Source organism: Cupressus sempervirens, chromosome 9, assembly GCF_028749045.1.
Source record: "Cupressus sempervirens isolate cs-2001-9-10 chromosome 9, ASM2874904v1, whole genome shotgun sequence".
Lineage (NCBI taxonomy): Eukaryota > Viridiplantae > Streptophyta > Pinopsida > Cupressales > Cupressaceae > Cupressus > Cupressus sempervirens.
In genome coordinates, this window is record NC_143126.1 from 438,892,812 (window position 1) to 438,907,553 (window position 14,742).

Consider the following 14,742-nt stretch of genomic DNA (forward strand, 5'->3'; position numbering starts at 1 on the left):
ATCCTCACTGGGAGCTTGAAATAAAGGCTTTGCCTCCTAGCATGGAAAATGGTTATCATTTCCCACCAATGATTAAGTCACTTCTACTAGCTCTCCCTATTTATATTTTCACTATGCTTCAAGTGACAAAGAGTATCATAGATTCACTCAACAAAATTAGGACAGGTTTAATAGAAGGGGAGAGAGGATAAAAGGAAATTTCCCCTAGTTGCTTAGAAGAAAACTTGTCTAACATGGGATAATGGAAAGGAAGAAATTAGGAAGCTAACCCTTAGAAACCTAGCATTGGGCAAAAAGTTGGCAAGGAATATCTATGCATTCTCAAACTCACTATGAAGCAAACCAATAAGGGAAACAAACTTAGATTCGATGCAGACATTGGAGATTTTCTCCGCCAAAAACCCACTAGTGTTTTCACAAGTTGGAAGCTTCATTGTGAAAAGCAGCAGCATCATAACTAATAATCTCTTTTAGGAAGAAAAAGAATAGGAGAGGAAACTCCTTGAAAACTTATTTCAATGGCCATTGCCTATTGCAAGAAAGGACTAAATATATTTGGTGAGTACTAGTGGACAATGGGGAGTTTCCAAGTTTTCCCGTAATTATGTGCAGATTATATATGTTGGAGTAAAACTATACAGATCATAGAAGAATAAATCGTCTAGGGAAAAAATGGCAAACCAAAAGAACGGATTTTTTGAAAAAATCATGAAATTTTGGATTTGCAAAAAGTCGTAAAAACTTGAAGTGAAACAGTAACAAATTACTTTTTATCTACATTAAGCGGCCTTTCCACATCATAGATATAGTGAGAGTATATAAAATGTAGACTCTAACTAGTAGTCTATAGAGAACATATTATCATCATTTGTAATAGTATATAGATATTGTTGATTTCATTACACAAAACATACCACAATAGCATACAAGATAACTAGAGGGAGACAATTGTCAAAATGTTGATTACAATATAGTTTGTGACTTTGTACAAAGTCAACCTATAAATTAAGTACAAAGTTCCCAAAACTCAAAATTACTCAATGGCATGCTAGGTGGCAAGAGTTTCTATTGATGCCTCTCCTCAAGAAGTCCCTGACTTAAGTCCTTAAAGAATACTTTAAGAAAAGTTTTCCTATTCCAAGATTTGAAGATCTTCAGGCTCAACAACATTATCATCATCATCACTTTGAGGCAATGCAATCCACTCAGACTCAAGATCTATCTCATCAAAAATCACTTCTAAAGTCATCCTCAATACTTCCTTTTTTTTTTCCGTGCGAAAATTAGTCTTTGCCTAGAAATGTCAAACACAATGAAAACATCTTCAATTGAATGCAAGATGATAAAACTCCTAACTTGAGCTTTCTTCAACTCCAATTTTAGGTTGTGATAGACAAACACCAAGTCATTCATACATTTTTGTGTTAGATGGTTGCAATTCTTCAAATGTATATGTTAAAAACTATGTCTCCCGAGGACGTGTACCCAACCTAAAACCAGGCGTTTCGGAAACAGGGACGTCCTGGAGATGGGGGGACGGGTATGGGACGTCCCCTAGCTATTCCCAAAAAGAGAAAAATTGCAAGGGATGTCTCCGAAACTTGGGGATGCCTAACGAAAAAAGGGGGATGGCCAGCCGTACCCAATACGGAAATCCCCCAACCGTATTAGGTACGGCCGGCTGTCCCCCTTTTTTTGTATGCATAAAATTAAAAAAAGTGAACATATAAAAGCATTTTAAAGTCTCCAACTAGGTAGCCTAGGTGGGCACCACCCCTCCAAATGCCCTAAAAGGTATAAATTCACCACATTTTAGTTGTTTTGTCATTTGTTTTTTTTTCATTTTGTGTTGCAGCTGGCTGGAGTTTTCATTTTGCAAAAAGAGGAGGTGATATTTTTGCTTCCAAGAGCTTGACCAAGGGTTTGATCTTTTATTTTGTGCACCAAGTAAGTATGAAACTCTTTAAGCTTCCATTTATCATTTTTGAAATAGATTTGCAATTTGCAAAGTCTGATTTTTTAAATTATTTTTTCATTGTTTCAGCTCATATATCTATTGCATATTTAAACTTCAAGAGTCAAAACAAAGCACAATGAGCAGCAGTGGGAGTACTAGTAGTAGTAGTGATGAAGAAAATGTGGTTGGGGTTGATGTTGCTAGTAGTGAGACTAGGAAAAAAGCCGATCCTAAATCTGATTTGTTTAAATGCTCTTCCACCATTATGAAGAATTTTGCAAAGGGTCCTTTCAATAGGAAAAAACCTCTTCTCCAATATGTCATACCTAGGGAAAAAAAATTTAAAAAATTCAGGAGGGACTAGGGTGTGGGATTGCCATGTTTGTCTTGATGATTTGAGGGGCAGCTATACAAGAGTGAAGTCACACTTTTTAGGTCTTTTATGCCAAGGAGTCAAAGCTTGTCCTAACTTGACTGATGAACAAAACTTAGAATGCAAAAGATTGCACTTAGAGGCTGAAATGGAGGGGCACAATTTGACAGTGACATCATCTATTCCCTCACATTCATCTAAGCATATGTCATCTGCCATTGGTACTAGTGCCAGCCCTACTGAGTCTAGAGGGAAGAGAAAGATGAGTAGTGGTGAGAAGGGCTCGGTGGAAAGTATGTTTAATGCACAGGCAAAGGAAAAGTGTGAGGTATCCATTGGTAGATTCTTTGTTGCTAATGGTATCCCATATAAGGTAGCCCGTTCTACTTATTATAAACAAATGGTGAAAGATATTTTGAGCATGAATTCATCATTTGTACCCCCTGGTGAGCATAAGCTATGAACCACCATCCTAGATGGAAAGTACTCAAAGGTTGCTTTGTTATTTGAGGATATGAAGCACGCTTGGGTTAGGGCGGGCTGCTCTATTGTGATGGATGGGTGGACTGATGTTAGACATCGGCCACTCATCAATATCATTGTCACATCCCCTGCTAGCTCTTTTTTTTTGAAAATCACAGATTACTCAGGAAAGAAGAAGGATGCAGAATTTCAATTCAACATTTTGAGAGATGCCATAGAGGAGATTGGGTCGTCTAGTGTTGTACAAGTTATCACAAATTCTGCACTTGTGTGCAAATCAGCTAGTTTGATGATAAAGGGTGCTTATAGACACATCTTTTGGACCCCTTGTTATGTTCATTCCTTAAACAATGCACTGAAGGACATAGGGAAAATTGAATGGGTGAAACAGGCAGTGCTAGAAGCTAGAGAAGTGCAAATGTTTGTTTGCAACCATCACACTTCACTTGCTCCATCCAAGTCCTTCTCTAAGGACGAGTCCCTCAAACTAGCCGAGACAAGGTATGTCAATTTTAATTATAGTTTACTTTTAGTTTGTTTTAAGTTTAAGTTATTTTAAAAAATTATTTATAAGTTTACTTACATGTGATGCTTTTAGTTTTAAATTTTAATCATTAATATTTAACTTTATTAATATTTTAATTTATAATTGTTGCTATAGGTATTGCACATATTTCATCTTGATGGAGAGGATGATTGAGGTGTATGAGGCCCTTCAATTGATGGTGGTGAATCCAAAGTGGGGACGATGGTCTAATTCTAAATCCTCTAAAGGAAAAGCAGTGAGGCAAATGATCCTTGATGAAAGTTGGTGGTCCACAATGAGGTAAATTGCTGATTTTTAAATTTAATGTTTGTCTTTTTCTTACTGATTTTCCTACTAACAGTCCTAAAATTCTTAAAATTATAATTCTGATTTTAATTTTTGTGTACATCTTGCAGATATATTTGCTCTGTCATAGCACCCATTGTAGATGTCATTAGATATGTTGATACTGATGCTCCTAGTTTGGGAGAGATATATGAGACTATTGATAGCATGTTGGGGAAGATGAAGAGAATTGTTGCAACAAAGGATCCTACATTGGGGTTTTACGAGGAGCATATTAGGCCTATTGTGACACGAAGGTGGAACATGATGAATACCCCACTTCATATGGCAGCCTTTTCTCTAAGTCCCAAATGGTACACATAATTGGGTGGAAGGGACCTCCCATGTGATGATCCTAAGGTATTGGATGGCTTCACAAGAGCAATTGATGAGATGTATTCAGCTCAAAATGCCTCTACTCTTTGTGCACAGTTCCTTAAATTCACCAACCTTCGTGGCCCAAACTTGGGTAAGCCACAAGCAAGGTTGGATAGAGTTGTTTTGGCACAGAGAGATCCTATTGGATGGTGGACCTAGTATGGGAGAGATACACCTGAGTTAAAAATACTTGCCAATCGCCTCCTTGCACAAGTTGCTAGTTCCTCAGCTGCAGAGAGGAATTGGTCCACATATTCATATATCCACTCTATCAAGAGAAACAAACTCACCTCTAAAAGAGCGGAGAAGCTAGTGACAGTGCATCATGCTCTTCGACTTGCGGATCATCAAACTCCAGAGTATCGGCAAACACCAGCTTTGCGATGGGATGTTGAGCCTAAGGACGTGGCCCAAATAGATGAGGATGACACAGCACTAGGATTGGTTGGGGTTCCATTACATGAGACTACACTTCCTGTGGAGGATGATAGTGAGGAGGACTCTGATTTTGATGCCATGGCGGTAGAGGCAGAATAGGAGCAGCAGTCTATTTCATTTTTCTATGTTTTATTTTTTATGAACATGAACATAATTATGATACATTGATACTTGTTACTTTATGGCAGCCCTCTATGTTACATCCCAAATCTTGCCCTAATTTTTAATCTGATCATAACTGTTGATTTAACCAAAAAAAAAAAATATCTTTTCCTAATCATGTGAAATGAGTTAGTTATTTATATACATTGTATCAACTAACGAATTATTTATTTTCATGATCATGTGAAATGAGTTATTTATATATGTTGATGAAATGACCGGTAGCCTATAATTGTTACTAGATGATTAGCAGTTGTTTGATTTGAATTAATGATCAATATATTTTATTTTGAAATACTATGGAATTAATGTTTTGGCAAGAATGTTTCACATGGGTGATTGCAAGAGAAGACTAAAGAGAGGGGAAGCATTGCTAAATGGGATCATCGGGATGGGATATTCATTTGGTTCAGTCATCAGGATCAGTAGGTATGACATAAGACTTCCTTGAAAAAGATATGAAGACTTGTCTACAAGTTACATTATGGGACTACATGAGCTATTAAGGGAACAATATAATAAAAATGTAAAATAATCTAAATTAAAATATAATACATACTTTTAGAGATTGTTTATTAAATTTTATCTTATCATTATAATAAACACTTACATACAAACATAAATATAAATGAAATGGCACCAATGAAATGGTACCAATAAATTATAATAATATAATCTAATGATGTCACCTCATCAATATACTTATGTGAACGTATATAAGAACGTATTGTAATAATAAAATAAAGTTTATAACTCTCCAACTCCTTATTTCTTTTTCCTCTATATTTCTCTTCTTTTCAAATCGAATTAATGTTTGAATTCGAATGGTCATCTTTGAAACCGATAGAACCCAAGGAGTCTCTGCTAAGTCTTTAAGAGAGACATGAATCAACCAAGCAACAACATTCTCTCCTTGTCTGATACATTTCTCTTCTAAGCCGTGATAATCATTCTAAGTCGTGATACTCATTCCCAGCCGAGCCATTTTTAAATCTATTTGCTCAATCGACAATACACTGATCTATTTCTTATTCCGCCAAGAGACCAAGCTAGTGGGTGAAAAGAATTGCCCTACAGGAGTTCAACCAAGGACAGGTGGAGCCACATCCCAACTGAATTCAAGCCAAACTCAGGTCATGATTTTTGTGCATTGCAATTCCATATAATTCCTTCCTTTCATGAATATAAGACCGACTGCAGTTGGCTTTTACAATGTTAGGTGTATGAATTGTTAAACATATGTATTTGATTTTCCTTCCTTTTTGAAGTAAAGGTCTAACTGCAACCGAACATAAATTGCTAGGATTGTGAATGAAACATTTCATGCAATTAAATATCATAAGTCTTCTTTCTTTAAATAGCAGACCGAATGCAGCCGACATACTTATACCTTGCTGATGGTCTTATGCAATTCATTGAATTAATGAGATCTTTTAGTTTTATCTCTGTAAAATCATAACATCATTATCAAATCGAATTGTAGCTATAATGAGTATTGAAATCAATATCAATAAACATGTTATAATCTCCAAAACAAAGAACAGGATACTCATGGATTCTGAACACCGAGGAATTCACCGATAAGAAGCCATGAAATGGTGAAGAAGTGTATACAATAATATCAAAATGCTCATAATCTTACAAACACCAAGGAATTCACCGACAAATAAGCCATGGAATGGTGAAGAGGTGTAACTAATAATAGAATGATCATAAACTTTGAGGCACCTAGGATTCACCCGACATAGAAGCCATAGAATGGTGAAGAGGTGGAATTAACCTGCAAGAACCAATAATGAAATCAGATATGAATTTCTAAATAATGAATAATTAATAGCTCATGCATGATCTAGTAATGGAATCTGTTGTCAAGTCGAGTGATGGTGATCAGGTCCATGAACTCATCTAAAATCTTTGGCCAAGGTAGTTTATAGGCATATATGCCAATCTTAAGATCACTTGTTTGTCCGTAGACGTCAGTTATATAGGTATAACTGATTGGGCACTCAAACCACCGATAGCTCGGATGGTTGGACTAAAGAACATCCCAAGCCCGATCTCAAGGTAGGGAGGGCCCTTCCAATAAGATAAGATGTGTGGGGATCAATATGGTCCAAGGTTGGGAGGTTAAGCCTATGTCAATGCTTCTCCTCTCAACGATGCTAAAGCTTGAACAACCAGATAAAGAATCTCCAATTATTACTGTATGTTTCTTTTTCACTTTTACTTTTAATCCTTTAGTAGAAATAATTAGACAGTTTTATATTTCAAGTAGAGTAAATATTTTTCATTTACATTGAATAAATGTTTATTTCAGTTTGATATAAATTCAGTTAAGAAAGTTAGTCGTTACTTTTCAGCTGAATATGTTATCAGTTAGAAATGATTAAATTGTTAGCAATGTATACATATTTATTTCTCGTTCTCATTATATCGACTGAACATACAGTTAGGTTAGAAACAGTTACTTTTATCATAGTTATATTCGGTTAATAGAAGTCATTGTCATGTGAAATGGAATCAGCTACTTATAAATCAGATCATTAGGAGTTTTAAATTGATTTTGAAAAATCATTTGTTACACTCTACTCTTTGGGCCTATAGCTTTGGGCATATGTTGATTTTGATTTTCAGATTTATCATGTTTATCATTATGACATTATGATATTGTTAATGTTCATTGTTCAATATTCACTGATATTGATATAATTTTGACAATTAGGTATTGAAATCATATATTATTTCCTAGATGGCATTCAAATGTTGTATGTTATGGTTCTACAATGTTTAAATGACATGCTTTGTGCTTAGTTTCATATGAATGACACGTATATTTGCAAATTTCAATGTATATTTTGAAATTTCCATATATATATATATATAGCCATCCCTATTTGCTGTCCACCCCCTCCCCACCCCCCCCAAAAACAAAAAAATTTGTTGTCCCAGAAACCCGTTCCGCCGTCCCCGTAACGGAAACTTGGGGGAACATAGGTTGAAAAACACTCCAATTACACTCACAGGTGGATGAGCTCCATGGCTGGGTCAGAACGCATATCGCCATCCAGTTGAGCATTTGTGAGCAAAGCATTCCCACCATTGGGCTGGAAAACAAATGATGGGGAGATGATATCATGTAAGAATATCTTCAAATCTTAACAAATCCGTTGATCATGTCAACCAAAATACATGGAACTATCAAAAGTTCATCCATAAGTGTCTACCTGGTTGGAAGGTCGTACTGCCTTCCTAGGCAGCCCTGCATGAGAGAAAACTGTTTCTCTTATACATTTGCAGTTTTGACATAGCGTCTTTCAATTTATGTGTTTTGAAACATTTTTTCCATGCACATGAACAAGCCTTGTGTGATCTCAACATCAATTTTTGTGAACTTCATGTTGTAGAACAATAAGGAATTCAGAAAGTTTTTTGCAACATGAAGAGGAGAGTGCATCTATCTATTCCATCTCCTATCAATTATATCCCATGATGGCTGATACCTCATCTTGTCAAATCCAACCTAGCCTTCATCACCTCCTTGGCCCTATCCATGGTCTCATAAAAATGTCCCATTGGGGAAATCCACTACTCTAAAGATTTTTACGAGAGACTCTAAGAATTGTACCACATGCTCAATTGCGACCCAAAAATAAGAATACATGTACTCTGCCCTGCTCATACCATTTGCTCAACTTGAGAAATCTGATTTTCGACTTGAGAAATCTGATTTTCGACTTGAGAAATCTAATTCCATACACTCAGCTGAAACAAACATGAGCTCAAAGATCATAGCTTTGTCTAATGCTTGTACATTTGTACAATTTAGCTTAAATGGTTTTCAAACATAGAAAATCAAGTAATGGGTCTAAGATTGACATTGGAAAGAATGTGAATATGGAAAATTGTGCAATAGAGATAGTAACAAAGAAGAGAAAAGGCCTTTCTCCTGAGGTTGCATATTTTCTAGATAATGATAAATGCCAAAAAAAATTCATAAAAACATATCAAAAATGTAGTAACCCTGTTCAGGCTATACCTTGAATCTCTCCAATCTCACCAACATTCACGCCAATCATTTGGTTTGCCTTTGGGTCAAACATACTGCAGCAAATTTCTTACCAAAATATGCTAGCAGCTCAGATATAATTTAATCTTGGAATTTTTCCAGAATGAACTGTTTATTAGATTGCAATTAAAATTCTCAATGCAGTCAAATTAAATGCTTATTAAGTTTATTTTGCACTTATTTCATCAAACTCATTTCTAGTGCAATTACAATTATTGGATAGCAATTCCAACTGCAACTAACTACTTTACCCTTGCAAAGCAAAATTACAAACAATAAAGAAGAACCTGATTTGTTTGCTGTAGATTAACAATGCAAGGAAACTGCTCCAAATGATTGCCATTCCCAAGTATTGATATGGAGTTGACTGAAATTCAGGCGTGCAGATATATGCAGACCCATCTAACCCTAAACACTGGTTACAACTCCCTTATTGCAGCCTGATTTGCAGTGTTGATGGTCCACTTTGATGTGCCCAAGCCCCACTACCCAACGGCAGACTTAATTGATTGAATCATTGACTTCCAAAACACCTGCAACCTCTAAATTACATAATCACAGGTCACAAATAATTCACTCCAGCCTTGGGAAATCATGTCCAGTCTTGATAGAAGATCTCAGACAATGTTGAAGCTCGCACGCTGCCACTAGATGCATATAATAGTCTCTACTTGCACAATTCAAACCCTCAACACAAAATGCCAATTTACTGGATTGTTTTCCAGGCATTTCTGGAACTGATTTTATCAATAGTGCTAGCTGTCCAACAACACAGTTTCAAACTTCTGATCACTAATTCTCCAATAGACAATAACCACAGTTTGGAGATTCCAAAAACAGATGGAAAGTTTAATTCAAGTCGATTCAATTTACATCAGCATTGAATCAAATTGCATCTCAGAATCTCACACACTTTCTTCCTAGCAACAATAATGACAAAAATGGAAGATGCACACTTTGAGAGATTGATCCACGATACCTCAGCTATAGGATCAACACACAATTTCAAAACTCCAAACCCTTATACATCAGCAAGGGCACAAAACTTCAGATTCTCAGAATAATCCACAAAGGCAACAAAAGAAAATTAATATCCAAGCATACTTTTTCCAATGAAAAGAGCTTGTATTTATAACCTCCAGATTCCCTTTTGTTGCCAAAATGTAACTTCACTCGAGAAGCTTCACCACACAACAATAATTAGAAGCTTCTGTAATTTCCCTTAATTATTTGGCTAAATTTTTTGCTTTTGTCTCATGTACCTGTAAAGATGTTAGCTTTCATAGTGGAATTATGAATTCAAATATAACTTTATTTTTTTTCTAATTTAGAGAATAACATAAGATTCCCTATGGCTTCCCTTCTTAAAGAGAGTCTGTGATCAGATACTTAGTTCCTAAGGGAGGTTTCTTGTAGCTTATGCTAGATTAGAATAACTTTCCACTAAGCATCGTCCTCCCACTCTACTTCCCCTCTTTAAGACCTCTAGATAATTGTCCCTGATTTATCCATCCTTCCTAGAAGATTTCTCAATCTAGGCCTTATGGATAACCTTAAAGGATATATCCATCCTATCATATGCATATGTCAGTAAGTTTCAATATACTAACCTTCAAAGATAGGTGACCTCTACCTTAATCCTTATTCCTTTGGATTCTGAGCTATTCTAAGCTTGCTATGTCAATGCGATTTCTAGCTCTGTATATCTCAACCTTGAACTTATTTAATTGTCATAGTATTCCAACTTTATGGGTGGCCTTTAGTTTTTTGCAATATTGTAATCTAATGATTATCTTTATTTGCCTGATGATTTTGTAACTGTTGTGGTGTAAGAATGAATTGACAACTTAAAAGTGGATTTTTGGCTCCTTCCCTCTGACTACAGTTACCTCTGTAACTTGCTCCTTACCCCATTTTTGGAAACTTCTTCACTGGTGGGTTGATAGTGCTATAAATACTTGTGCAGAGTTGAGGAAACTGGTGGAAGTAAGACTCTCTCTACTGGTCTGCGGATGGTGACTGCCTTTCCGGCCCGAACTATAATTTTATGTAATTCAACTGCATGTTCCTTCAAACTAATGATGATTGGCTGATATCTTTGGCAACACTCTGTCCACAACTCTCGTGCGGTGACCTAGAACTTGTATGAAGGATGGGTGACGTGGATTGTTTTATCCTTCAAATCTTCTGATGTGGCTGCTATGTGATGTCGTGCTTTGTTGGACGTCCTCTTGTTAATGCTCGATGCTTAATTCCTCACCTTTTTCTGCCTCCCTTCCTCCCATCGTAGCTTGCTAGTTATATGCGGGAGCCTTCCTGTTTGGAGAGCCGCAAATTGTTACTATTCTTTAACGATGGTCTAGGCACTACGTTTATCCTTTAAAAAATATATGATCACAATATTTATTATTTATTTACTATTTTAAAGAATTAAAAAGTCATGATCACATTATTTATTGTTTATTTAAATATTTGAAAGAATTAAAAAGTAAGGGATAAGGAAAAGAATAAAGAAATAATAATTTGTTTTTTTTTTTTTTGTTTTTTTTTTTTAATTTATTAATGATAATTTGGAGGGAAATTGGATGTCTAGTCTCTAAACATTTCTCCTTGTGATATTGCTAGGGATTATCACAGCTTCCACTAGATTCTCTCACTTGACTTGACTTTACTAATTAATAAATGGCACTTTCCAATGATAACTCAACTCTCAACTTTAAGTGAAATTATAAAGTTAAATTATAACTTTATAATAAGCCATTTGATAATTAATAATAATTTGACCACTAAAAATATAATAACTCCCAAAATACTCATCATTCAAATGTGTTGTCTGAAATAAGAGTCATACCGATTATTTCTCCATGTGACCAAATGCACTATTTCTCCATGTGACCAAATGCACTTTCCAAAAATAGAAAGGGTCCATCTTGATCAACACCAACTTACCACAAATAGTAAATACACAAAACTAAGCCCAAACAAAGTCCGATATGAGCCAAACGAAGACCACCCTGTAGCTTACTAAGATGTGGAGAAGGTAAGACCCTCCTAAGCCAAGCCACTGCCACAGAAGACCCTCTATCCACACTAATTAGCCTACAAGGATCACAATAATAGGCTAATCCCTAAAACTAATGCCGACAAAATTGGGGACATTACAAAAAAGCACGTAAAGAACATCAATTGTTAAATAACTAATGCAGAAACATCAAATAATGGCATTGAATCTAGAAACAAATTAGCGAAAAGAATAAAATAGAATAGAATTGTTCATTTATACCTGGCATGGCTTAATGTACACTCCAAGGAGATTGCTCAACTCAGTAGCCCTTACTGATTCTCGCAAACCACCACCTAATTTTAGTGCAAATAGAAAGACTAGATCATCAAAAACAATTTAAAAACCTCAAGAGTTGACAACCACAGATGAAAGGACTTCTATTGTATTTTTCTTGTAACTACAGCAAAAAGATGGAAAGTAAATTATCACAATAAAAACATCGTTAGATCTTACTTTCCAAGTATTTGAGTAAGTATCATTTGTAATAAAACTTGTAACTATATAAAATAATTTTTATAGAGGAAATTTTGTAACTATTCTTATGTTGCCTACATGGTGTTTTGAGGCCTATCCAAAAATAAGACCATCAAAAGTTAATTTATTTGGTAGGGCAAGTTCAATGTGTAAACAACAAAACACTTATATTTTAACTATCAATTTTTTGTAGCGTTACAAAGTTGTAATAGATTGTTCATTGTCACATAGCTTGTAATAGTATAGGTCCCTAATATTCAAAATTTGGAAGGAATATTTCCTCATATTAATCCACATGGGATTGGTTTGCATGTTAAATGAAGCCGGGGAATTTTCATCAACTCTACAATGAATAGAAACACTCTTATTTAGTTCATTGATCAAAAAAAAGAGTAATAGCAAGCTAACTAAAGAAATTACTCACCGGTGATGTCTTGCATTTTTTCAATGTGTAAATTTTATCACACACAAATGGTTACTTGTTCAATCACGCATGCAATCTCCAAATAGAAGTAAAGGAAAAACACAAGTCCTCTAGATTTTCTAAGCCATTGAACACTCCTTTATCATTCACACAATGATCATCTTCGTTTGAGCTCTCCACATTTTATACCAATTTTAGCCATTTGAGGAATCAAGATTTGAAATAATTTCCAAGACCTTCCAAATATTATTTTTCCTAGTTTTTTCAGCTTTGTTTAGGAAATAGAGCAGCCATCACAGGAAATAAGGGTTTGAGGAGATCATTTCTGCAGTAGGGTCAATGTTTCAGCAGATTTGCACCTGAGGTGATCATTTTTGTAGTTTGAGGAGCAATTGTTTCAGTGGTCGGAGTGCTCCTTCAGCAATTTGGGAATCATAATCCAACCTTGCTCAATAAAATGCTAGACAGTAGAAATGTAGCTCATTTGTTGACCTTTCAGTTGTTTGTAGACAGACACACCTTTCACCTTTATCTCCTATGGCAATTGGGAATTCAAGTCCCAACTTCTTCTTCCTTTTATAAATCTTGTCATATGCTGTTAGTTGCCTGGTGGTCCCTCCAGCAGTACCATCTTGTCAGTACAATACCTCCAAACTCTATACAGCTCAGAAGAAAACCTTGCAGCCTAATGTAGGAGAGCGAACTAGATAAAACATGTTCCATGTTTCTCCACCAACTTCATTGCTTCAGCTAACAGCCTTATATATAATTTGCTGTGCAGAAATCTAACAACACGCATGGAAAAAGTGTCATTGACTCTCATGAAGTCATACTTAGCTGCAATTGAGGGTAGCACTCATTAAATTTTAAATAGTGTGGAACACTGCCTATCGCCCCTTACATCTTAATCTATCATATCTAGTAAATCAGGCCAGCATGTACATAGCATAGGAACTCATGTAGATATTTTCTAAGTACTCTGGATCTCTGAGTTGCTCATCCAAATTGTTGTTGATCATTCCAGCCTAGTTCATGGCACTGAATCCTTTGATCACTTGTTTAACAAAGTACCACATCCATGGTTCAAACACAGAGGACTGCAAAATCCCAAATATCCTACTCAACATCATGACCAAATCACTGTATTCTCATCGGAGATCCAACCAGACTAGTTGTTAAGGTAACTTGGAATAGTGGGTCTAGTTCTTTCGTACCCATTATGATTGATCAATTCGTCATAGTGGTCAGCCCCAGAAGCATTTTCTCCTTTGTCTTCAACACCGTTGATTTTTATGGTGGGATTCCGAAAGCTTCTGAAATCCCTGGCAGAGAAGGCCATCTAGATCTCTATTATTCTATCTTCTAAGCTATAGTGCCTTGCACATTCCGCAATTAACTCCACATGCTAGAAGGTCAAAAAAAAGGCTGATTGCAACCACAATCCTGCTTTTGACTATCTAATTGTTCAAGTGTTGGTTGTCATTACACCAAAAGATTGACTTCTTAATGCCCAATACAACCACAAGACTTATAGAAGACAGAGGAGGTTGTTAAACCATGTCAGGAATCTTGAATGGAGGTAGGTGATTAGTCCAACAATCCCCCTCAGCATCACCTAAGAGGATTTGAACGTGTGACCAAACTTTGATACCCCTTGTTAGAGTGGCAGTTGTCATGACACCAAAAGATCAACTGATTAATGCCCAATACAACCACTAGACTTATAGAAGACACAGGGGGTTGTTAAACCATGTCACGAAGTCTGGAGGGAGATTGATGGGGACACAACCCAAGCACAGAATGGACACAACAAAAAAGGGAAATTGTATTAACTGAAAAATAAGCTAGTACATTCAGTACAGAGAAAATAAACTTCAAAACATGCCCTAAGGGCTTACAATAGCATAAATGTGGAGATAATTTCTCCTTCAGTAACTCCTCTCAAACTCCACTCCGAACTGCCTTTTACAATGCCAGAAATCTCCTTAAATAGACCCCGGAGGGTTAAGGACTAGGAGTACATTCTAGAAAGTTCTAGTAGGCATCCACTGA

The 14,742-nt window shown here is 35.9% G+C and overlaps 1 protein-coding gene across 2 annotated transcripts in view; it reads right to left on the minus strand.

Annotated features, from left to right (window-relative positions):
* The window catches only part of LOC149539185 (hydrolase family protein / HAD-superfamily protein), a 193,216-nt gene that overhangs the window by 65,125 nt on the left and 113,349 nt on the right, over positions 1–14,742 (minus strand). For both annotated transcript variants that reach the window (XM_089800509.1, XM_089800510.1), the window contains one exon: positions 12,012–12,085. In XM_089800509.1, the coding sequence (XP_089656635.1) occupies positions 12,012–12,085 (74 nt within the window). The remainder of the gene's footprint in view (positions 1–12,011; positions 12,086–14,742) is intronic.